A 26,307-nucleotide genomic window follows, 5' to 3' on the forward strand; every position below is an offset into this window, starting at 1 on the left:
GCATTTTTCCAGGACTTGGAAAGTAAATCCTATTCCTGTCATGCTCATATAGGTTTTTCTAAGACTGTCTGCCTTATAATCTCTTATATCCTGTACTCTCAAATGGAATGGTGACAGAAAATAAATTAAAACACTGAGGAAAAAGTGTATCAGTAATAGGCCTCCTAGCATAGTATTTCTTTAAATAAGAATTATTACCTGTCCCTCAGCTGCACATTCTCCTGTAGTTGTCATTTTTCAACATATCACTTTTCAACATATTTTTCAACATATCACATATCAACATATCACTAAGAGAACTATAAACTCAGTGATGGCATGATACTTAGGTACCGCTAGCTTTTCCTGGTACCAAATGGATAGGTTGAAACCTGCCAGGGAGAGATTGCTAACATACTTTTTTTTTTTATTTCACATATTATGGAGTTTTGGCAAGAGCAACATTGTTTTGGCAGGTTCTGCAAAGTTCAAGGGTAGGACAGATAACTTTTTGTTTGCTCTTTCCTGTTGGTCAACTGGAGGGGAAGGCTGATGGGTTGAGACTGTTTTCTGAGTTTTAAGATCAGCAGCAATCAAGATGATAGCATGACTAGTTTGGAAAATACAATATAGACATGGAAAACCCCTAAATTTAAATCACTGTAGAAATAGTGTGACTTTATTTATTTTATTTTATTTTTATTTTTAAAATTTTTATACCGCCCCCTCTCCCGAAGGACTCGGGGCGGTGAACAGCCAAGATTAAGAAACATCCAATACAAACATTAAAATGCATTTAAAACAAAATTAAATCCAATGGCTTTCCCCAATTTAAAACCCCTTACCCATAAAATTCACCAATAAAAATTCTAAGCCAGCCCGGCTTGCCGAAATAAAAATGTTTTCAGAGCCCGGCGAAAGGTTCGGAGGTCTGGGATCAGTCGTATCCCTGGGGGTAGCTCATTCCAGAGGGTGGGTGTCCCCACAGAGAAGGCTCTTCCCTGGGGGGTCGCCAGTCGACATTGCCTGACCGACGGCACCCTGAGGAGACCCTCTCTGTGGGAGCGTATTGGCCGGTGGGAAGTTATCGGTGGCAGAAGGTGGTCTCGTAAATAACTGGGCCCTAAGCCATGGAGCGCTTTGAAGATGAGAACCAGTACTTTGAAGCGCACCCAGAAGACCACTGGAAGCCAATGCAGCTCGCGCAGGAGAGGTGTTACATGGGAGCGCCATGTCGCCCCCATAAGTACCCGCGCGGCTGCATTCTGCACCAGTTGAAGCCTCCGGGTGCTCCTCAAGGGGAGCCCCATGTAGAGAGCATTGCAGTAGTCCAGGCGGGAAGTGACAAGGGCATGAGTGACCATGCATAAGGAGTCCCGATCCAGAAAGGGGCGCAACTGGCGTATCAGGTGAACCTGATAGAAAGCCCCCCTGGCCACGGCCATCATATGCTCTTCTAAAGATAGCCGTGCGTCCAGAGGGACACCCAAGTTACGCGCCCTCTCCGTGGGGGCCAATGTCTCACCCCCAATAGCCAGCGATGGCACTAGCTGGCTATATCGGGACGCCGGCAACCACAGCCACTCAGTCTTGGAGGGGTTGAGTTGGAGCCTGTTCCTCCCCATCCAGACCCGCACGGCCTCCAGGCACCGGGACATCACTTCAAGGGCATCGTTGGGATGGTCTGGGGTGGAGATGTACAGCTGAGTGTCATCAGCATACAGATGGCACTGCACCCCAAAACCACGGATGATCTCACCCAGCGGCTTCACATAAATGTGACTTAGTTTCTGTGATCCACTTGGGGGGGGGGGCGGCAGAGAAACCTTCTTCTACAATCTGAAACTTAACCCAAGCAAAACACAATTGTCTCATGTGATCCACATAGATCTGTCAAGTAGAGGACATTTATTAAGACTCAGCTTTTCTGCCATGCACTATTTTTCATTTTTTTGTTGCCATTTAAATTCTGTTTAAATTGATAATTTTATTTTTAATTTCCTGAATTTGGGATTTAAGTTATAGTTTAATTTGGCACTATATAAATATCAAAAATAAATAGATTCTGGTTTTTTTAGTTAGGATTGCTTAACTGTAGTCTATTATATCAGCCTAAATTCATATTTCTAAAAGTTGGAAAAAAAATAATTGGCATAGTTGAAACTATGCCTTCAGGATGAAATGCAAAGAAAGTTTGCTTATAGGCTTAGTGTTTTGCATTGTAGTTTTAATTCCCACAAAATAAATTACTGTTTACCTTGGATTTATTACCTGTGCATTCTTTTGCTGATGTACAAAGGAACTCAAAGAAGTCACAATAATCTATTTCCAGGTTCTTGCTATAATCTGTGCCACTTTTCAGAAGAACACAAATGAGCTTTTGTATTATCTCCATTTGTTATCATAGCTTCCATTTCAAATGTCAATACCTTCTCATTAATTTTATGGCCTTTTCTGACTCTCAGCCTCACTTGTCCATCAGCTGCCTGCTTTGAAAATGATTAAGCATTAACAATTGTAATATATATTTTTGTAGGTTAATAACTGGGAGCTCCTTAGGAATATTTTATAAAAGAATATAAAGTTGTAGACTGAAAAAAGAAAAAAAATATTAAAATACAAAATATACTGAATAAAAAACCTATTCATAGCAGGAATTCAGTGTACCTCTATTAGGTCTCAACAGTTTCTGATCACCATTGCTATGACCCAAAATGTATCCGCCTTCCTGGAGATTTTTCAGTCATTTCCTAGAGAATTGCCTTTTGGAATCAATCCGGGTAATTTGTGATTATAGAAGAGATTTCCTGCATCCCCAAGGCTTTGTCTTAGCCCAGACTAGCTAGATAATGAGGAAAGAGGCCACAAAGGACCATATCAGAGGCTATTTGCTTCTTCCACCACAGATTATAACAATATAAATTGTAATAAAGACTTGCCCCCTTTAATTTATTTGAACTGATGTGTGACTACGAGGGCTATAAAATTTGTTTAATAAATAAAACTCAGGTGGCTTCAACAGAAAAGCTCTCTGCATCTGTGGCAGAGTAAAGAACTCAAAGCAGAAAAGTAGACTCAACCTCTTGTAATACAGTACATCTCTCCCTTGTAGTATCTCTTTATGGACATTCTTTACCTTTAAACTTCTAAGGCAGATGTCCAAATGCAAAGATGTTCTCCTTGAAGATATAATGATATTAAAATAAAAAACGATTTTTTTAAAAAATCCTTAAAGATAATGTCAGAGACCTGCTTTGTATCTGAACATACTGTATGTTGTTGCTGTCTTTCTTGCAAGATATCTTTGCACACATATCTGTGTTTAGGTATGTGTTACTACATATTCTTCATAAAATCTCTACTCTTTCAAGTATCAACAGATTTACTATTTTTGAGAACACTGGATTTATAAACTTGAGGGTTCTTTATTGTTTTCCTGTAACTAAAATTATATCTACTTAAAACTTTGTTCTGTTGACAGGTATCTTGGAATGCTGATGTTAGTTAGTCTTGTGCAGTAAACAGTGGAAGGACAGAAAATCTACAATGACTGGGGGATTAATTATCCAGCTATATTGTGTTATATTAATTATCCAGCTATGTTATATTCAGAAGAGGACAGGCTGAGTGCCCTTGGCACAGCTAAATAAAACGGGAAGGGCTTTCATGTGTGCCTTAGCAAAATTGTTTTTTATTGTCAAAATACTTGTGAAGTATTGTGAACTTTGAATATCTATGCTTTTCTATCTGCTTCTACAGCCCTAGAGCTATAGGCTTAAGTAGGAGATTGATGAAAACATATCAGAGTTAGGCAGTGGCAAAGTACTTCCTTGTGTACTGTTGCCAAGACAACTATGTAAACATGTCCTTGAATTCATGGGGAGTAGAGTTTAACTCAAAAACTCTTCTCCCCACCCATTACGCATTTGCATTATATCACACGTACCTTAATATCTCAGTGAATAGTTTCCTCCATATCAGTGAATCTGAGCAGGTGCTACTCAGCCCTACAGTGAGAGTTCCTTTGGACATGATCAGGGTTTCTTCCCCTACCCTACCCTTTCCCTGACCACACTCTTGCTCAACAACTAGTCACAAAACATGGGTAAGACCAGACTGCCGGAATCAGAATATTGCGAAACCCTTCACAACCTGATTTCAGAAAAAAGGAAGAAAGCACTTAGTAAAGAGATGGCAGGCACATTTTTATTACTTTGCTCAATTTCCGCTTGTAATCTTCAAGAACAGCAGCAATGGGAAGTTATACATTCATGAATCTTTGACTGGCCAGTTAGCTAATTTGGCAGCTGCCTGACATGGTGAGAAAGGACAGGCTGATGTCAAAGCAGTCTGGAACTAAGAGTTTGGGTCTGTATTAACAGCAAGTGTGCGGCTGTTGAGACTTGGCATTTAAGATAATGCACTTCTGCATCTACTTATCTACCCTCAGTAAATAGAGAATCCTCCATTGTGTATTCACAGATAGTAGCTGTTGTTTGAGCAAGTATTTCCCATTTTATTTTATTTAAAAGATGTGTATGTCTGCCTATCTTAAACAACTCTAGGTTGCTCACAACAACAGTAAAACCAGTAACTGTAAAACAACTATAAGACAGTAAAGCAATCAAATAAAAATAAAAATTCTATGCTTATTCATATTCTCAGGATGCCCTACAGAAAGCTCCAGTTAACCTCATTTTTTCCATTTTTTCCATTGTATTCTATCCTATTGCAGTGTCTCAGTTAGAAGTCAGATCTTGATGGCCTTCTGAAAGGCTAAAAGGGTGGGTATCTACTGAATTTCTGGGGGAAGGTTTCCAGAGAGGGTCAAAAAAAGCACACTTCCAAAGTCACACTATGTGGCAGGATTTCAGGGAAGGAATCTGGGATCGTCCCTAATCTATTCAATCTAGTAGGACGGGCAGATATTCTTAGGGAGAGATGGTCCTGTAAATAACCATACCCCATGCCACGATTCGCAAAAACATTTGGCATCTCTTTTTATAAATACACTAAAAATGTCTTATTCCCAACATTTACTACTTCACTGTAGCCATTAGTAAAACTCTTGTCATCTTACAATGATATATCTTTACTAGTTTCTCAGTCCTCCCCCCAGAGGGGATTGTATACCTGAAGAGGGTTTGCCTATATAAATGGTATACTATTAGAGTTGCAAACATTTGCAAATACATCAGTAGTGGGTTCCTCTTACCTTCGCTATGCATGCACTTACTTTGCTCACACGCTGAGCTTCTACGCACACGCAGAACCTTCTGCGTACGCGCAGAGTGTCCGTGATGGCATCCGGGTGGGTGGGCGGAGCCTCCCGCTGCCGCCACTACTGGTTTGCCCGAACTGGGGCGAACCGGTAGAAACCCACCACTGAAATATATGTCAAAACAAAATAGGTTTGGATTTAGTTTTTGAAAGAAGAACAGCAGTGATCTCATATAGGTTTGCAGAAGCATCATTCTTACTAGGTGTTTCAAAAGCTCCTGAGCCTAATAATTGAAATAGATTTTGACAAGAAACTAAGAAACAACCTATTTCAACTGATAACACCAGAAACCAAGATTTAGAAGCACCCAGTAGGATAGGCAAAAAATACAGTAAAGGGCAACAAAAGCTATCAATTAATTGAAATAGCATATTTCTAGGAAAACGTCAGAAGCCTAAAAATAGTAAATGTGATGTGATGTGGAAGGGCCAAAAGGATAGAGACTGAACGCTCAGAGTGCTAGGCCAGTCTTAATCTTGGGTTGATGAAAAAGCTTCAGTTGTTTGGATATACACTACATGTCATCTAAGCCCATACAAGGAAAACATATTCCAGTTTAGAGCAATGTGTGAATGAGGCTCCTAAATAACAAGAATCACATAGATGGCCATCTAATTTAAAGAGAGGGGAGAAGTGGCATAAGACAGATTGTGGGTAAAGAAATGCAGCAGCAAATTTTACAAGTGAGGAGGAAAAAAAAGATGTCTGGCTGCATGAAGGTGAAGAGTCGGGAAGGCTGGTTACAAGATAAGTTATTCTGCGGAAAGAATGAGAGCATGATATGTCCTCTTTGACCCACCCTATTCCTTTTGCCTTCATGGTTACAGCTGCCATTCTGAGATGCAAAACTCATGTTGCAACATGTGCTGAAGTAACCCTGGAACAGAACCCCAAAGCCTTCAGCTAAGGTGATCTTTGGAGGGAAGATTCTTTTATCTCTCATGTTTCTTCTTCAGGCCCACTTTTCCTTTTCTTCTTTCTGGAGGACTGAGAGCTATTAGTGAAGCTAAGGGACCCTTTCTTTGCCAGGGTCAGATTCACTGTTTCTTTTGTAGAGTCCAGATTACCAAGCAAACGTTTGCCGACCCTTATATTTTGAAAAAATTGTAGAGGAAGAGGGAGATTTCTGGCTCCTCCTTTGAGCTGCCTCTCCCAGGCAATCAATTCTGAGTCATTAGAATTGGTAACAGAAGAGAAAAAAAACCCCAGAAGGTGTACAAGTGGGTGTGAAACAAATCAAAGAACGATTCAGAGCACATACCTTTCCGGAAGCCAAAGAAAAAAAGTGAGGCCATTGAATCAACAGAGCTGGGCTACTAACTAAAGGCTTCATGGCCAAAAGTAACTTCACCTTCTCCTTCTCCTTCTGAGCACTTAGGTGAAATGATCTCTAGCAGAGGATACTCTAAGAAATGCATTCAGAAAGCCAAGGTTCTCACAAATAACTTTCTTCTACAGGTAGTCCTCGACTTACAACCACAGTTGAGGCCAAATTTTTTGTTGCTAAGTGAAACATTTGTTAAGTGAATTTTGCCCCATTTTACAACTTTTCAGTTGTTAAGTGAATCACTGCAGTTGTTGAGTTAGTAACACGGTTGGTAAGTGCATCTGGCTTCCTCATTGACTTTGTAAGAAGGTCACATGACCCCGGGACACTGCAACCGTCATAAATAAGAGTCAGTTGCCAAGCAGCTGAATTTTGATTATGTGACCATGGGAATGCTGCAACGGTTGTGTGAAAAATGGTCATAATTCACTTTTTTCAGTGCCGTTGCAACTTTGAACAATCACTAAATGAACTGTTGTAAGTTGAGGACTATCTGTATAATACTTTTACAAGATAACCTTATCAAAACATCAAATTATTCACATAACTTTTAGTCATTTTTAACGTGGCTGCCTCAGAGTGACCTAATGCTATAACTACATGCTGTAATGAGTGAGCTATTAGAGTAAATATTGAAAGACTTTCGTCCTGAAATGATTCCATTATATGAAGCTGATATAGTCTGTTGTATTATTGGATGAAGAAGCCAAAAAGCTTTTCTTGCCTATGGTTTTGTCCAAAGCATAGCTTTTTTTTTTTAAAGGAAAATAAAATCAGATGAACAGGAGGGAATCTTTCTGTTTCGACTGTGAGGAAAAACAGGGATAAAAGACTAGTAGCGCTGACAAATTAGGGACCTTTTTTTTTTCCAGATCATCTGAAAATTCATGTCCACCTACACAATGATTCAGCCATAACAGAAAATGCTGGTGAAGTAATTATTAATACGTTCCAACAAGCCTTGGAGCAGTGCACATTCCATCTCCTTTATTCATCCTCCAATGTAAAAGAAGTTGGGAGGCATTTGAGTCTTTTCCCACAACAGATCATGATTTGGGCAAACCTGGGTTAAAGAAACCATGGTTTATATAGCCCCGTCTTAAACTACTCATGCCAATATTTGTGCATCATGAAGAACTCTGCTTAATTTAAATTCAGCAGCGGATGCTTTTAGAATTCTTTTTATGGATATGAAACAGGAGGGCTCGATGGCTGGAACAGGAAAGTCAAAACCCCAGAGGTTTGTCCCAGCTACTTCCTATAGTAGGAAACTGTGGCTTCTGTTACGTTTGAATAATGGTCTTCATGGGATACTTTTGCAATTTCTGTTTTTCATTAACACAGTGCCATAATCTATTTGTCATTTATCTGCTCTGTACTGTGTTCTTCCCTCTTTACTGGATGGCTGAACTTTTCACCTTTTCCAGGTTGGATATACTGCTCTTTGCTTTAATCCTTGTATCTCATAAATCTGAATGAAATTCCAGATATCTTTTCCATTTCATAATAGAACCTTGCATAACTTTTTCTTTTAAGATGTGTATACTGTGCACATCTAAAGTAAGCTGGGTTGCCTGCATCTGGTTATTTTTTTTGTGCTAGGAATGACAAATATTAATCCAGGATTAAGGTGGAAGACTGAAATGCTTTGGCAGCATAAGAAAATGCACAATGAAGAAAATGTCCCTGGGACATGATTAGCAGCATTTTTGGAACTGTCGACTGGAAAGTAGGAAAAATATTTGCAAAATAAATATTTTGGCACAAACCTGCTAAAGTTGCTAAACCCGAACACCAGATTGTATATTTCAAGGAGTTCTGTAGCACCACTGCTTCTGTGAGAAATAACAACTAACAATCCTCTTGCCTGAACAGGTGAAGATTGTGAATATTAGGATAGGAACTTTTTTTCAGAGTTGAACAATCAGAAGAATCAGTACACATAGTAATTAAGAACATTTCACAAGCAAGGCAAAAAATTCAATCTGCTTGGTAGTTTCCTACCAAGTACTTTTCTTAAAAAGTGAAAGGAAGAGGAAGCAGGAGTTGTCAAAGGAACTATAAACTAACTGTCTGTAATGGTTACTGAGGATATTTGATCAGTGCAGCTTATAAAGAGGCTTCCATGAGACATCACAGCTTTGGCAGCCACTTAAGTGGGGTGGGGGTGGAACCAATTTCTACAGAGAAATTCTTCAGGCAGGTGTAGGTCTCAAAGAGGGGAATTCACAATAGCTATAGGTATCGTAGATGATCTCATCAACCTCTCCCAGGTGATTCCTTCAGTATTGTTTACTATAAGTCTGAGTCATAGAAGATTCAGTCTGGGACATTGCTTCAGGCAGATTGTGATCTGGCTATGCTTGGCGTGTTCTTTGATCAGAGAGAGTATAATTAGGCTTCCTTTCATGTAGCTGATTGGGTTCTCACAATTGTGCTAAGCCAAGCTGTGTTTCTTTGGTGATTTGGATGCCGCGTGAGTCCATTCAATATGATTTGATATGATCAGGATTTATGACTTAATAGGTTATGTGAACTTAGGTGAGCAGTTATTAAACCAAATTGGTGATTAGCATAATGAATGAAGGACATTTAACAGTTGAGCTACCAGGCTATAGTAAACAGAGCAATTTTCCGCACCCTTGGGTGCATGAATGTGTGACATCTTTTTAGATTGTAAGTCTAAGAGCAGAGACTGTTTTTTAATTGCTCTGTAGAATATACTTCCCGAGGTAAAGGTTAAACGAAGCCACAAGTAGGTTAAAAAAAGTGAGTAATTAGTGGCAGTCCAGTCCAAATGCCGATGAACTTCAACTTCTAATTATTTCATCCAGCATTGCCATAGATTAAGGATATCGTCACACTCATCTGAAAAGTGACCATTTCTTTGTCAACATTTTTGACCTATGAGGATAGCAAAATGCAAAGATGTTTTTGAAATGTTTTTGGGACATGGAAGCTATTAATAAATATATATATATCTGTAGCTCCTGATCCAGAAGCAGCATTAGTGATAGAAAATTGGCAATAGAATGAGAAGTATTTATTGCAAATGCAAAATTAACATTTCCAGTGCATAAAAATAAGACTTAAAACAGAAACTTAATATTTAACCAAACAAGTTAATATTTCGGGCATTTTTCATGTTCTTACACAAAAATGTATACAAAGCTGTTTTTTAATAGAGTTCTGCATATTTGCTTTTTAAATACTCTGAATCTTTACCTTGGGAATGTTTAATTTTCAGATATCTTTATAATTTTGCTTGTATTTGCTCATTTTCAACACATATGGTATATTTGATTCGCCTTTCTTGCCAGACCATATAAAATCAACATTGATAAATCTTAGGTCATATTTCTGTTTCTTCTGATTGAACATCTTTTCTCAGAATTTGTCCCATGAGAAGCAGCATTAGAATTCCTTTAGCTTTTACTATTTTTCACTGGGGGCGGGGTGGTGGTGTTTCTGTCTGCAGCTGTACCAGTTTTAATGATTCATGTCTAAATATTTTTAGGTCTAATAAAAAACACCCAAAATAATAATAATCCATATGCTAGCAGACATAAATATAGGAAAGATGTTGATAGCATGGATTTTTTTTTTTCCCATTATGAATGCCTGGCTGAAGCCACTTCAGCCCAGCTTAGTTATATTTGCCTTTCTGCGTACTGTAAGCAAAATTCTCATGTATGTTTACTTCAAAGAAACTCCCCACTCCAAAGAATTTAGAGGCCCACATGCACTGTCGCCAAGCAGCACAGTTCTAAATTTCTTTATTAATTCCTACCCAGCTCAATAGAACTAATTCTAAATAGATTAGCACAGGATGCCATCTTGATAATTAAGAAGACCTTTTAGGGATGTGCACATGTATTCATGCAAATATAAATTACAACATAGAATACAGAAAGGAACAGAGGGCTTCACCATGACTGCTTTTGTGCTGCTAAGCAAGTTAGAAACTCCTAACAGATTTGGTTTTCCCAGTTGCAATGTATGGCTGTGAAAGTTGGACCATAAGAAAGGCTGAGTGCTAAAGAATTAAGGCCTTTGAACTATGGTGCTGGAGAAGACTCCTGCGAGTCCCTTGGACTGCAAGGCGATCAAACCGGTCAGTCCTAGAGGAGATCAACCCTGACTGTTCTTTAGAAAGCCAGATCCTGAAGATGAAACTCAAATACTTTGGCCACCTAATGAGAAGGAAGGACCCACTGGAGAAGAGCCTAATGCTGGGAAAGATTGAGGGCAAAAGAAGAATGGGACGACAGAAATGAGGTGGCTGGATGGAGTCACTGAAGCAGTAGGCATGAACTTAAATGGACTCCAGAGGATGGTAGAGGACAGGAAGGCCTGGAGGAACTTTGTCCATGGGGTCGCAATGGGTAGGACATGACTTCGCAACTAACAACAACAACAACAATTTTGTAGTTCTTTCTGCTTTCAAGTCCTTCAGCTGCTTTTTGGAAAGCATGGGCTACCTGGGTAGATGTTTGTTAGAATTGAGGGGTAGGCAGGAAGTTAAGTTTTGGGTGTGTGCACTTGGGACAAGAACTGCAGGAACTTGTCTGGGCGGTCTCCAAGAATCAAACATAATTGAACAGAAGAAAATAAGATCTTGGGAAGACAAGTTTTGACTGATCGTTAGAGAGCTAGCCAGCACCTCTTGTATGGACTGCTTGCAAAGGCCGATTATATACAGCCAGTGAAATGGGAAGAGCAATACTGAGGTGGGAACAGATGACTGAATATGTATCCTATCTGATACTTTTTAAGTTGTTTTTAGTCTCTCGTGGAAACTGTTCAAGTGATTGTAGAAACCTGTGCTTCCACAAAACCCAATTTGAAAATATACAGACTTGATCTTTATTACTTCCTCACTGGTATAGCCCTCCGGAATAATTAGAATTTCAAGTGCTTATACCTTCTCTGGCCTTTACAGAAATGGCACTGAAGTACAATAGATAAAATTGGGAATCCCAACAGATAAAATGTTCAGAATTTCATATCCAGAAGGGGTCCTTTTTTCACATAAGACCCTGATTCCCACACCCTCTTCTATACAAAATCAACATTGCATGAGCCCTATTTTTAAGTGTGTGTGTGTGTGTGTGTGTCAGAGGTGAGTTTCAGCAGGTTCTGACCAGTTCTGGAGAACCCGTAGCAAATATTTTGAGTAGTTTGGAGAACCAGTAGTAAAAATTCTGACTGGCCCCACCCTCATCTATTCTCTGCCTCCCAAGTCCCAGCTGATCAGGAGGAAATAGGGATTTTGCAGTAACCTTCCCCTGCAGTGGGGAGGGAATGGAGATTTTACAGTATCCTTTTCCTGGAGTGGGGAGGGAATGGGGATTTTACAGTATCCTTCCCTTGGAATGGGGAGGGAATGGGGATTTTACAGTATCCTTCCCCTGGAGTGCGGAGGGAATGGAGATTTTACAGTAACCTTCCCCTGGAGTGGGGAGGGAATGGGGATTTTACAGTATCCTTCTCCTGGAGTGGGGAGGAAATGGAGATTTTACAGTATCCTTCCCCTGCCATGCCCACCAAGCCACACCCACCAAGCCATGCCACGCCCACAAGCCAACCCACAGAAACGGTAGTAAACATTTTTGAAACCCACCACTGGTGTGTCTATGTATGTGTGTACACACACACACACACACACACACACACACACACAATGGTCTTTTGAATTCTTGGTGTCCTTTCTTTGGTGTTTGAACTCTTTTTTTTATCTTTGCCATGACAGATGAATCTCTCAGGCCCAGTCGTGGACGTCAGCTGCTTGAAAAAACCTACTTTTATTGCTATGGATGGTTTCAAACTGGACCTCCTGCAAGGACGTATGTCTGATGTATTGCTGACCTCTATCTTTGTAACTGCAATAGGGGAACTTACTGTGGCTCATTTAGGCACATCTGAAGGACGTGTTTTACAGGTTAGTTAAAGCTCTAGCTCTTTGCCATATACAATGAATTTACCTCAAATGTTTATATTAGAAGTACACAATCTGAAAATTTCCAGGTTGCATATGTCATCTCCTTGATCCTAGCTTGTGATCCCTGTAGTCTTTTCAGAAGTTGCTATTGAATTGAATTCTTCATGGATCAGAAAAACTAAATTATTAAAAGCATGGAAAATGGTTGCTAGCAATTAAATTGGAGTTGTTGGAAATCAGATTTGTAGTGATAGGAAGAACTATATTTTCAGTTTCCCATGCTTCTGAGCAGAGACATAGATAAATTTGGAAATGTAGTCACAACATTCTTTTATAATCACAATCTCTAATGGACAACTCTTGATGGAAATTTCTGTGTGTGCGTATGTTTGTGTTCCTAGATGGTTCTTGATGGATCCAGTTTCTACAAGGCTGAAATGGCCAACTTCTCTTTGGGAGAGAAACTGCCAGTGCTGAGAGAAATTGGCAAGCTGCATCACTCTTTGTTCTTTGCCACAGGAAATGAGGTGAGGCATGTTGAGTTCTCAAGGGAGACTGAGTCTGCTTTGGACTGAGACATACCATGTAGGATTATTGATCCTTTTATTTCTGGGAGGAGGAGGATTATTCAGAAGATGCATTGATTTTACATTACAAGCAAATCTCAAAGGCTGTTAGTGTCTAGATTCAGTGCCTAATATGTAAGTTCAGCAAAACCTATTGACAGAGATTTTCTGTACTAGTTCAGAATGTAGCTCAGGAAAATCTCTTATTTGCTTCCTGAATCTACTCTAAGCATTTGTCGTTGATGTTTTTGTTGCCCTGCTTCATGTGAGCTTTTCAGAAAAAAAAAGGACCTTGTTTGTTACATTAAGATAGAAGGTGTCTTCCACCTCAGGATCATAATGATTGAATTTGTACATACTAAACTGGGATGATGTCCATCCAGTTAAAGAAAGGATGGAACATCCCAGAGAATTCCAGAATATTCCATTTTTCTCCTAGTCATGCAGAACCTCCTTCCAAACTAGTCATTCCAGAAATAGATTGGAAGTTTCTGGAAATAAATCTTCTGAACTGGAAATGGCATGAGATACTGAAGTGTTGCTCTGGTCCCAAAACAGATCAATTTAATGCAAGGCACCATTTCCATTGTAGATCCATTGCCAGTTAATTTTTTAGCCATGTTCTGGGTAGAATTACAGAGAACCCATGACCCTTTTTTCTGAAGCCTGGACTATCTTGAGCCAGTGTCTCTGCTGTTTTGATTCAAGCTATAGGCAGGGAGCATACCAGATATATATTTCAGGCATGCCTTTGTGGAAGTAAATTATATTTACATTTTAAATATTTTTTTTTCTGCTATAAAACATTCTATGGAATGTTCCTATGGCGGATGGAAGATTTAAAAACACTTTCATAGATTGGGGCATTAGCTCCAGTTAGGGCTGTGGGAAAAAGACTGTTAATCCTTTTGTCACTTATCTTGATATTTTTTGTTCATTTTGCAGATATTCCGGGTAAACCAAACTGGTCCAGGCTGCCTCCACTTCCTAACGTGCCTCAGCTGCCTGAAAGCAGAGCGTTTCATGCAATGTGGCTGGTGCGGAGATTCATGTACCCGTCAGGGGGAATGCAAGAAACAATGGAACCAAGAGAGCTGCCCTCCAGTCCTCACTGATGTATGCAAATTTCTCACTATACAATATTAGCCAATAGTATGCCAATAGAGTGACTAGTACCCATTACAGCCATGCTTGATCAAGTCATTTGGTATTGGGGATTTATTTCAATTTACTTTCCTTTGTTAAATGTCTGTTTCAATATTTTTGTTAAATGGTCTTTTTAAAGTCATGAAACACATCCTGAGAGCTGTAATACCTGTGCTTTTGGATAAATGCTTTCCTTTTGAACTTCACGGCTAAAATGTTGGATTATTTGCTTTGCTTTCCTTCTTCTTTCTCCTTTATGATGATTGGGATTCAAATCATAAAGAACCTTTATCTTCCTTCTGAATTTTCTCCACTTTCGCTTCTGCTACAATTGGCTCTAGTACATTGTAGATGTTCTGTAACTTTGTCAAAGGAGAGAATTAATTTCTCTAAATATAAGGTACAGAATAATGTGTCAGATGTTAGTGACCAAATCCACATATGTAGAATTCATTGAACAGAACACATTGATTGTGTTCTTTCTGTAATACAGGAGTTAGCTTGAACTCTACATGTGTGGATCTGGTCACTTCGCCTGATATTAATCTCCCCAGACTGCTTATCTTCCATTGGGAACAGATAGATAAGGTTCCATGGAGCTTGGTGAAGGAGTGGGTAGGTCAGTTCTGGATTTCTTGCGGCTGTGCAATGACTCAGGACTACCGGTAATTCCCTGCTTGATCCCTCCTCCTTGTCTGGCTGGCCGTTTTCCAATAGTAAGGTATGAAATCCAATGTAATGGACTGTATATTAATCTAAAGTAGGGCTGTCAAACTTGTGGCCTGTGGGCCATTTGTGTCATACACTAGCCATGCTCATGCCCAGTTTAGCAAAGGGGGAAAAGGTCATGATACGTCACATGATGATGCTGTGATGACGCGGGTTTGACACCCTGATGTAAGGTATAAACATTCATAAATTTAGTACAAATTAAAAAATTTTAAATATTACAATAGAACATAACAACAGAACCAATCCAAGTTCTGCTCAATTTAGTCCACCTTATGGAATGTTCATGAATAGGAGATGGAGACATAATGTATTCCTCTCCTATCATAACTAGCATTTGGAAGTACTCTGCCAGCAGCCTGAAGACAACATTGATCTCTTGAACTCCTGACAGAGTTGTTCTCTATGAATTTATCCAATTCTTTTCAAAGCCATCCAAGTTAGTGGCCATCCCTGATGTCTTGTGGAAGAATAATTATGCACGACTGGGGAGGGGGAGAAGCTTTTAATGTCTATTCTGAAATTTCACTGATCTTAATGTTTTAAGGAGTGTATAATTTCAGTCATGTTCTCACTCAGTCCATGTTTTTCCAAAGAATCCCAAATCCTCTAATCTCTCCTCTTAAGATACACAATCATTCTGATTGCTCTCTTCTGCACTTTTTCCAGCTCCTTTGCAATATTTCTCAATAGCTACCACTGAAACTGTATATAGTAGCTCAGATATAAGCATACCATAGATTTCTATAAGGCCATGATGGTGCTGACTTTTCTTTTTTCAAACTTTTTTCTAATAATGAGGGATGTGAAATTTGTTCTTTTTACAACTGCTACACATGAAATTGACATCTTCATTACAAAATCCACTTTGACTTCCAAAATTCTTTCCCTGGGTATTTACAGATACTTCGGATTCCATTAGTGCATTTGTGAAATCAGCATTCTTTGTACTAGTTTAAATGGAACCTTTTTGGAAGTTTTCATAATCAGATGTGTTCTTTGACATTTAAATAATATATTTTCATCTACAAACTTGGCCAGCTCTCTGCTTATCCTAAAGTTACATTCATAATCTTTACATCTTTTAGAAACTTGTATGAGTTGCCTATTACATAAGAAATTATAATTGCTGCCAATGGATTGCAGTCATAAAAACGAATGAGTCTTGGTGTTGACTTTTTCTTGGCAGGCAATAGGAAACTATAACTGTTCTCTTAGTTGCTGTCTTTCCAAGTGCAAAAAAAAAAATTAAGGCTCGGTGGCTATTTGAAACTAGGCAATCTTTACTTTAAAAAGCTTTGCACCAAAAGAGAGGTACTGTGCACCAAAAGATTGTTGCATGGATACAGCTTTTGCTAGTCAGTTTCAAGCAGTTTTTCTGTAGCTTTATCTGTTTGCGCCACTAGTCGTAGTCTGTAATAAAATGAGTTAATCTTTAGCCAAACAAATTTTAATCTAGTAAACTTTCACCTTCACATACTATATACAGTAATCGCGAAGGGCCCATTAACTAAATTATTTAAATTGTGCAATAGAGGAAACCACTGAAATGTCTAGATCACTTGTATATTTCTTAAAGTAGATTGATAAAAAGAAAAGTATTATATGATTTGTACTTTCTGTTTCTTTGGACAGCTAACCTTTTTATATAAAAGTAAAGACAAAGAGTGTTTTATGTAGAATCAAATTTTAGTTGAGAATTTTATTTAGAAGAGAAGAGAACAACAGAGTTGGAAAGGACTCTGTTGGAGGTCTTCTAGTCCAACCCCCCTGCTCAAGCAAGAAACCCTATACCATTTCAGACAAATGGTTGTCCAATATCTTCTTAAAAACTTCCAGTTTTGGAGCATTCACAACTTCTGGAGGCAAGTTGTCCCACTGATTAATTGTTCTCACTGTCAGGAAATTTCTCCTTAGTTCTAGGTTGAATATAGCAATAGAATTCAAATTCAGGTGGGGCTATGTTGATACTCATGCATGTGCAGGAGAGAAACGTCTTTGTTTAAAGTCTGTTCCATGACTAATCGGCAGTTCTTTTGCATAGTCATTTCTTGCTGATTTGATCTGCAGCAGCATTGATACTAGCCTGTCTTTAAAAATATGTAGTTGTCATTAAACCGACCTGGGATATGGCCTCAGGTCACAATTTCTATCTGCATCAACTTGAATCGTTCTGGTTTTGTTTTGTTTTACTAATACAAGCTTCCCCCATTGCAAGTGATAACGACAGTTTCTTCCAATGAATTGCATCATAGCCCAGCTTTCACAATAACTGGATAGACAGGGTATATGGAGAAAGTTTGTCATTTCCTCTGGACTTTCTCTCTGTGCAGAAATACATCTGCCCTTTTAACTGCTGCTTCCAACTGAGTTTGAGGCATAATATTTAACATTTCAGCAGGAGATAGTGAGATTTTAGGACTGTTTGACAATGATAATTGATCATGACCAGAGCAGAAGAAAACAAGTGAGGGCAATTAACCAGTGGAACAACTTGCCTTTAGACATTGTGGGTGCTTCATCACTGGAGGTTTTTAAGAAGAGACCGGACAATCCCTTGTCCGAAATGGTATAGGATCTCCTGCTTGAGCAGGAGGCTGGACTAGAAGAATTCCAAGGTCCCTTCCAGCTCTCTTCTGATTCTGAATCTTGATGATAATTATTATCTGCTTTCCCAGTTTCATCCCAGAAACGCACCTCTGTATGGCAGCACCAAGCTGACTCTCTGCGGCAGGGGGTTTCAGTCTCGTCCATATTTCTCTGGCACTGCTGACTCGCACTCAGGCCCTGGGGACTACTTGATTACAGTAGGAGAGAGGACCTGCTGGGTGCTATTTGAAGAGAGCTTAGCAAACCGGTAAGAAGAAAATCTGCCTCCCTTCTTTCTCCCCACTTGGTTTCTGCCTAACTCTGTCTCATGCATATGCTCATATACCAACATTCACAAAAGAATTTCTTCAAATTAACTTCATGCATACATACATGGGAAAGTGGGGGGGGGGGGAATAAAACATGGAGATGGGTATTGTTTGTCAATTATATAACTTCTTCGCTTGGCAGGAGGGAAAATGAATCCAGGGAATCTACATTTCCCTTTTCTAAAATATCTATATCAATTCCCCAAGGAGCATCTGTCACAGGGCTTGTCAGTGGACCAGAGTAGAGTTTGGTAGTGTGGCATCCATCACAAGCCGCGAGGATGCATAATCCTTACAGACCCCTCACATCCTAAACTGTTTCAACTCCTACCCTCAAAACGACCCTATAGAGCACTGCACAGCAGAACAACTAGATGCAAGAACAGTTTTTTCCCAAACTCTGCTAAACAAATAATTCCCTCAACACTGTCAAACTATTTACTAAGTCTGCATTACTATTAATCTTCCCATTGTTCCTATCACCCATCTCCTCCCACTTATGACTGTATGACTGTAACTTTGTTGCTTGTATCCTTACAATTTATATTGACTGTTTCCTAATATGATTTGATTGCTTATTTGTTCCTTATGACTATCATTAAGTGTGATACCTTATGATTCTTGATCATGAACGTATCTTTTCTTTTATGTACACTGAGAGTGTATGCACTTGTGTGTCCAATCACACTTGGCCAATAAAATTCTATGCTATGCTATGCTATGCTATGCTATGCTATGCTATGCTATGCTATGCTATGCTATGCTATGCTATGCTATGCTATGCTATGCTATGCTGTGTTATGCTATGCTATTGACAATGTGTGCATAGTGACATCAAATGACACAATTGTGTGCTTTCATCTTGATATCTGATGCTAGTGCAAAAGTTGCACCATTTGCATGATGGGTTTACATGTGTCATCACTGGCTTTTCCTTGCTTCCCTTGTGGACACCTGGGCTCAGTGGTCAGAGCAGAGCAACTTGTGACATAATACGTTTCCGCTACCATGTTACCATGGCTATGAGAAGTCTGCCGTATTTCCCTTGATAAAAGAAAGCCCAAATAAAGCCCCTGGATTCTCTGCCAAAGGACAGGTGCTGGAAAAGGCAGAGCTGTGCAGATCTGCCCTGGAGGTGTGAGTCTGTCTTTCCACTGATTATGACAATTTTGCAGCCACTCAGTTTTAATGGGCTTTTATTGGGTCTGTGTTGTTTTCTTCATAATTCCCCAAGCACCATTAGATAGGAAGTGCAGTATAAATAAAACATAACTCTTTTTAAAATGTATTAATCTAAAACATGCAGGATCTCATTGAATGTACTGTAGAGTATAGAATATAAAAGCCAACAAGAGAATCGGGGTATATAGCAATAGACTTACATACTGCTTCATAGAGCTTTATAGCTCTCTCTAAGAGTCAGCATACTGCCCCCAACAATCTGGGTCCTCATTTTACTGACCTTGGAAGGATGGAAGGCTGAGTCAACCCTGAACCAGTGAGACTTGAACTGCTGAACTGCTGGCAGTCGGCAGTCAGCAAAATTAGCCTGCAGTACTTCATTCTAACCACTGCACCACCACGGCTCATATACACCACGGTATAGTCATTGAAGATGTCCAATTAGGACCAGATAGACTTAGGTTTTAGCCCCTCCCCCCTTCAGCCATGGAAGTTTATTGGGAAAATTTGGGCCAGCCATTCCCAGCCCAACCTTTCCTTTTTGTCTTATGCATTTTCTTCTCGCTGTCTCTTCCAGTATATCTGTACTCTTTCAGTTACGAAGCAAAACATATCAAAAGAATAAGTACATGCACTTTGAAGGATGCACTTTTTTAAACAAGTATGCATTTTTGCTCATTTTTATCTGTTTATGTGCACATATACAAAAAACGAAATTGGGATTAGGAAAAGGGATTTTCTGGAATTCATTCTCTTAAACATTTCTGCCTGGGAGAAGTTATGAGTTGAAGTCTGAAGCTTAATGTTGCAGTGCCAGAGCAGCCTTATAGTCCTCATGTGGAAATCAGGCCAGGAGACATTTCTATGTGTCAGAGGTTACACACTGGCAATTTTCCCAGAGCGGAAATGAGTAGCAGTTTCTACTGTTCACTAAAAGTGCAAAGAATTGTTAGAGGTGACCCTCTATAACCCAGTACATATTCACCATAGTAAGTGTTGACCTGCAATAAAAAAAAAAACAGAATAAAACAAGAAACCAATGATGAGACAGGTTTCTTTCAAAAGGGGTAACATGAACCTAAATATAATATGTAGAGTTTTAGTGGGGCAGATCCAGTGCTGGATTGCCCCCAGTTCAGACCGGTTCTATAGAACCAGTAGAAAACCGGCGGGACGCTCTGCCCACCGACCCCAATGTCATCAGGGATCTTCTGTGCATGCAGAAGAGCATGCTTGTGGCCCCCTTGCGAACCGGTAGTAAAGGTAAGTAGAACCCACCCCTGGGCAGATCCATAGTGTTGAGGTTGAGGGCATGTTTGATATGTGAAACCATTATCATCGAGGATTTATAATGATTACATGGAGCAATAGTCTTTTCAAAGAAATAATACCTTACAACCATCATGCTCTGCTATAAGCCATTCAGTTTTCTATATCCAGCAGTGATCCCAAATGCTTTATAAACTTTGAATTGATCAACTGCTTTATATAATCATCAATCAACCCTACTGATTATTTACAAATTTGAGAATTCCTATTATATCTGTGCTGTAATGGAAGTCATCACTGCTATTCCCACTGTGGTCCTTTGTTTTTCACTGGAAAAGATGGAAACTGTGTCAATTGTAGAACATTGGAGATCTAGACCTGAAGTTGGGACTATTTCAGAAATCTCACCATCTGGTAGTGTGAATCTAAGTCCTTTACTGTGAAAATTTATTTCCAACTCTTAGAAATTTTCAACTGAAAGGTGTCTAATGTCATTTAATCTCTAAAGCTAAATGGGTCTACAGCTTGTTAAGTTTTTGAAGAGAAATATTTTTGGCAATTCCAAACATACTTTTCAGATTCATACTCTTTGTTGCATCGAACAGTCTAACATTTGCAGGACATCAATCAAATGTTCTCAGCCAACCTCATGGCATCCTAAGCAATACATATACATGCACATTACCGATACTGCCACAAGAATTCCTTATCTGATAGGGGTCCTTGGGCAAAAACCCCTTAGTACTTATCTCAAATTGAGAGTAACATGTAATAGGAAAGTCATGTTGGCATAGATATTGCCCAGATTAACAAAATCTATGTCAGATTTTGAGGAACCAGGACAATTTGATGATAAGTGGGCTCTTGGAACAAACCATACCTGATTGAGACAAGAGAATCTGGAATTAATGGAATGCTAGTACAAAGTAGACTTAATGAGAGGGGATATATGGAATGTATGAGAGAACTATGGAATGTCATTACCAGTCTCTCTATTACAGGGCACAGCTGCTGATATGAGGCGTAGGGTCATGGACCTTAGCCATCTGATTATGTTATTTAATAGGGTCTTTTCTCCTAGACTGCATTATTTTAGAATGATGTTGTCCAACGCATCTATTACTTTTGGTACTATCCTTGCTTTCTTTTGCCACAGTCATTCTGTTTCTGTTTGCAGGTCTTTGTATTTTGTGATTTTTCTCTAATTTTTTTGTCTTCTATTCTTCTGTCTCCAGGCATTGCAACATCTACTATCTAGACTTTTTTTGTCTTTCTTATCAACACTACATCTGGGGTGTTGCTACGCCTGGGGTGTTATGTGGCAGATAAGCCTCTGTTTGAATGCTAAAGTCCCAGAGTACTTTTGCTTTTTTTGTTTTCTATTACTTTGTCTGCTTTGTGCTCTCACAAATTCTATTATTCCTTACTTTCCTGCGTTTATTTATCAGCTTCACTCTAGAAGATCAAACTACCTTTATTTAGTTCTATTACAGCTTTATTTTTTCTTAATTTCACAGAAAACCATCCTCCCTCCCTCCCTCCCTCCCTCCCTCCCTTCCTTCCTTCCTTCCTTTCTTTTTGAATTGTAAAATGAGATCATCGTAATCCCCTGTTACAATTCAAATCACAATATCCATAAGCCAGGGCTGTCACCAGATAGGCCCATAAATGTTCAGCTCCACTATCTGTTATGGCTTTGGGCAGTCAAGGGTTTTTGATATAGACTAAGTTACCACCTCTGGTCATACCCATGTCATATGCAGAATCCCCTGCTAATCATAAAGACAGTACTGGTCAGTTTTGACACATTTTGGACAGAATGCTGCAAGTGCAGCCACAACTCAGTTTTACTCCAGATGTGCTCATTTTATGCTTATGCTAGCTTATGCTTATGCTTATGCTAGCATCTCCACACTACTGATTAGAACCATTGACTAGATGGTATATGCTGTGCACTGACACACAGGAGTATTTGAGTTTTCTTCTGGCTCAGCCTACATTTGGTATGTGACCCTTGACACATCACTTTAAACTGGATTCCTAGCCCTCCCTGTCCCCCCCCCACTATCCTTTCCTGCAGTAAGGCTTTAATGTTCTGTGAAGTTGTTCCTTTCTACAACAGTCAAATAGTACATACCTGGTACCAGCTAGGAATGGAACGAGGTGACTTTTCCACTATTTCTACTACCTGATTAGAGCACATCATTCCAAAGTTAGTAATCTTAGGCTAAGCTCAAGGTTAGTTACCAATTAATAGTACACAATTTATGAAAAGGGTATTATTGCTTGCTGCTGAAGAATCCTCAGATTGTAGTAGGTTATCATAATTGGTATTTTCCTTGTCCTTTCTTCACACTACCTGCTTTCCAGGTATAGCCAAGTGCCAAAGTGGAAGGATTTTGCTGAAGTTCTTGTCTGCATCTTGTCACCGAAGGGAATCGAGAAGGTCATGGAACCACAACAGATTAATCTGACCATTATAGAGAATGCAACAAGCCCATTTTATATCACTGGCTCCTCAATTGTCAGTGGTTTTACATTTATGGTGAGTTTAATATAGTTACTCCTTAAGTATCTGCTAATTTTCTTACAATAAATTGCCATTGATGTAATAAATATTTTCTGATATGCGCTGACATTCAGCAATGGATAGTGTTAAGCTCTGTAGCAGATGTAGATACAGGTCAGTGGAGAAAAAAATAGATGGAGTTTCTAGCCTCAACATTTTAAGCTATCATTCCCATAATGCCTGTTAGACTGGGAATGTTGGGTGTTGGCATTGCAGAATTTCTGGGTTTACCTATAATTTTATCCAAAATGCTCAAACTATAATGTCTTGACTGTAAACCATAATTGGACATATGCAGAAGATTTAATGTTCTACGTGTCAGCGTCTCAGCGCTGACATAGAAAAGGGAGATAAAGCCTGAACTTTTGCCTGCTAAATCCCTTTGAAGCTCGCTCTCCTTGGAAATGAAGAGGGGGGGAACATTCCTGTGAACTGAGGAGAAAAGAAGTCAGGAGAGTGACTTGGAAGATAGCCAATGAGAAGCAGAGAATTGGGGATCGGAAAGGGAGGGATTGGGGGGCAAAGGTCAGTCCTGACCGCACAAGTCATGATCCGGTTGCTGTACTCGAATAAAGAGAAAATTTCCTTAAAGATTGGCAGTTTGGAAATGCATTTATTTTGAGATAGCATCGAAGTCTGACACTACGAGTATTAGGTAAATTCAGTGGTTTTAATAATAATGTTGTAATCAGATAAATATTTGGTTACATCAAAGCAATGAGCATTGTGTTACTGTTTGTTCTATTCACCATCAACAGCTGCCAAACATAACTTCCATTCACCCTGCCTATGGTCCAATGGCTGGAGGAACAGAGATCTTTATCCGAGGACAAAACCTTTTTGTGGGAGGCACAAGGAAAGTGATGATTAATAATCTAGATTGTCCTGTGGACAGTGAGAAAAGGTATGACAAACAGAATGCTGTCTTCTTGCTTCAGTGTATAAAAACGGGATCGAAAGGCTATGGGATATTCAGTGTAGAGGAATGAGTTATAAAAGCTGTAGCCATAATTTTGAATTAGATTAGTTTTTAAAACCCAACTGATAGGTGTGACATCTTTTTGCAAAGATTCTGAACCTAGAAAAACTTCTTGGCAATTCACTGGGCCCTTCAAGGTTAGAAACACTTGGATTCTTCTGGTTAGGACATCCATACTTGAGCTGGGGGAAAAATAGACCCGCATTAGATGGTCCCAGGGAGTGCAGAAAGAAATGTTTACTTGCATCTAACATTTATCCTGGATTCTTGCAACCCATGTATGGAAACCCTAATCAAGACATTGTCTATGCTGTGTTGTGGCAATAGTGATCAGGATTCTTTACTCTCTAAACTGCATTTATATTATCCCAAGAAAGGAAATAGTTGGAATAGGAAATTGCTGCATTTTTTGAATACCTAAACGTGGACAGTATTTAACTTTGAAATATCATTAAAATTATCTAACATCTAATGATAGAATAGTATGCTCTTTTCTGGATTTTTATATTTATAATATAATGACTGCTCCTACATGTCTCATTCTTTCCAAATAAGTCATAGTCTCAGTTTCTGGTAGGAAAGCAAGTGAATTGCACAGTGTTTGTTGTAATGAGGAAGTAATCATTCATACTAATTAGCAATCAACTATTACTCAGAATGTTTCATATAACTGGGGGCGGGAGGGGGGTTGCCTTAATGCAGAAGAAATGAAAAACTAGATCTAGGGAGCTGAAACAAGATACAGAAAACAAAACAAAAATAAAAACTTATCCAAGTACTGGTTTCATTATTAAACTAGCAAAGAAATACAATGATCACCAAGTTCTTAACAAAGCCAGGAGCCCAAATGACAGGCAACCCAGTCCTTATAAGATTTCATCACATTGTATTCTAAGAACATAGCCTAGTTTATGGGGATGGGGGGAAGGCACAGATCAATTCATTCTTTCATAAACGCTTGCCTAGGCTAATCGTGGGAAAAGCAGTAGCTTCTCAAAGGTACAGAAACCAAGTATATTTACATATAGATATTATCTTATCAAGGGCACAGATACCCTGTAAATAATCCCTTCATGTTATTGCGATAGTGTGACTCTTCCTATTCTATAATCATGGGGAAATCTGAATGTGTTTATCCTTGAGTGAATCCAGCACAACTGGAGAATAATGGCATACATTTCAGGGTTTCCTTTGGATACCAAGAGGATTATATATACTAAAGAATGTGGGTCTTGCTACTGTCATGAAGATAACAGTCTGATGTTGCATTCATAGGAGGCGAGAAGAAGGCAGCTTTGCAAGGCATGCCTCTTTATAAGGCATGCCTCTTTATGCAGGCTTACCAATTACACAGCTTTCTAAGTTCTATGCTGTTCCCAAAGTTTATTGGGTAAGGTCCTCTAATACTGTTACGCTAGTTAGATAGAAATATGTAGAGTGCTTCCTATATGAGATGGTATTGTAGGAAGTTAGCACCCACCCTTCTCTTAGGAAAATGAGATATTTTAGGAAATATTAAAAGGGCAGAATATTTCCCCTAAAAGGGAGGCAGAAACTCAGCCCCCCCACCTTTGTCAATGGGCCATTAAGGCCTGGACCAGTCTATTCTATATAACAAAGATCTCTCTCCTTCAAGCAGAGCCATAATAGGAATTGCCCAAAGCACCTTCATTACATTACACAGCAAGGCTCAACCAAGCCTGGGACACAGACAACCTACAAAGTGCATGGCCCCATGGGAGTCTGACAACCAATCAGAACGCAAGCTCAAATTCAAAGCCAAACAGAGGGTATAAACCTTTCTCTCTCTCTCTCTCTCTCTCTGTCTCTCTCTCTCTCTCTCTCTCTCTCTCTCTCTCTCTCTCTCTCTCTCTCTCTCTCTCTGTCTCTCTCAGGCATGCTTTTTTTGCCCAGGACCTCAAACCATGTGGTCCTGTCTACCATTAAAAAATCATCTTTCCAATCAGCCACCATGTCTCCAAATGTCCCCACTTGGAAATAGTTCCAAGATGGATATTTCTTCCAACAGTATTATAGGACAAGACAAGGTCCCCAGTATCCTTAACCTGGTACTGAACCCTTAAATCCTTCAGTCTTCATCAGATAGCAAATACCATTAAACTTACTCAGCTAATTTTAATTTTTTTTTCCTTTTTACATAAATAAATATCTCTGAAGCGATGACCCAATGGATCATGGGTTGTCTAGTACGTTCTTAAAGTTGACAATGTAGAACGGTATTCTCTAACACAGTGCCTCCAGATGTATATTAGAATAGTAACTCTCCGAATTCCCAACTGGATGGTTTTATAGCTGCTTTTGCTGGGAATTCTGAACTGGCAGTCTTAGGACATGTGGAATGGGGTTTTCTGGAAAAGCCTGATGCAGAGAAAACGACTAAAAGATCTATTGGTAAGGAGA

At 39.3% G+C, this 26,307-nt stretch overlaps 1 protein-coding gene across 1 annotated transcript in view; it reads left to right on the top strand.

The window, feature by feature from the left end:
* Nucleotides 1-26,307, top strand: part of MST1R (macrophage stimulating 1 receptor) — a 55,355-nt gene that overhangs the window by 3,942 nt on the left and 25,106 nt on the right. Inside the window, exons 2-7 of the mRNA XM_070933746.1 lie at nucleotides 12,340-12,528; nucleotides 12,930-13,055; nucleotides 14,040-14,210; nucleotides 17,648-17,826; nucleotides 22,709-22,883; nucleotides 23,666-23,811. Coding sequence (XP_070789847.1) covers nucleotides 12,340-12,528; nucleotides 12,930-13,055; nucleotides 14,040-14,210; nucleotides 17,648-17,826; nucleotides 22,709-22,883; nucleotides 23,666-23,811 — 986 coding nt within the window. The remainder of the gene's footprint in view (nucleotides 1-12,339; nucleotides 12,529-12,929; nucleotides 13,056-14,039; nucleotides 14,211-17,647; nucleotides 17,827-22,708; nucleotides 22,884-23,665; nucleotides 23,812-26,307) is intronic.

The sequence above is a fragment of the Pituophis catenifer genome, unplaced genomic scaffold (genome assembly GCF_029215685.1).
Source record: "Pituophis catenifer annectens isolate HBS135680 unplaced genomic scaffold, rPitCat1.0.hap2 SCAF_2, whole genome shotgun sequence".
Lineage (NCBI taxonomy): Eukaryota > Metazoa > Chordata > Lepidosauria > Squamata > Colubridae > Pituophis > Pituophis catenifer.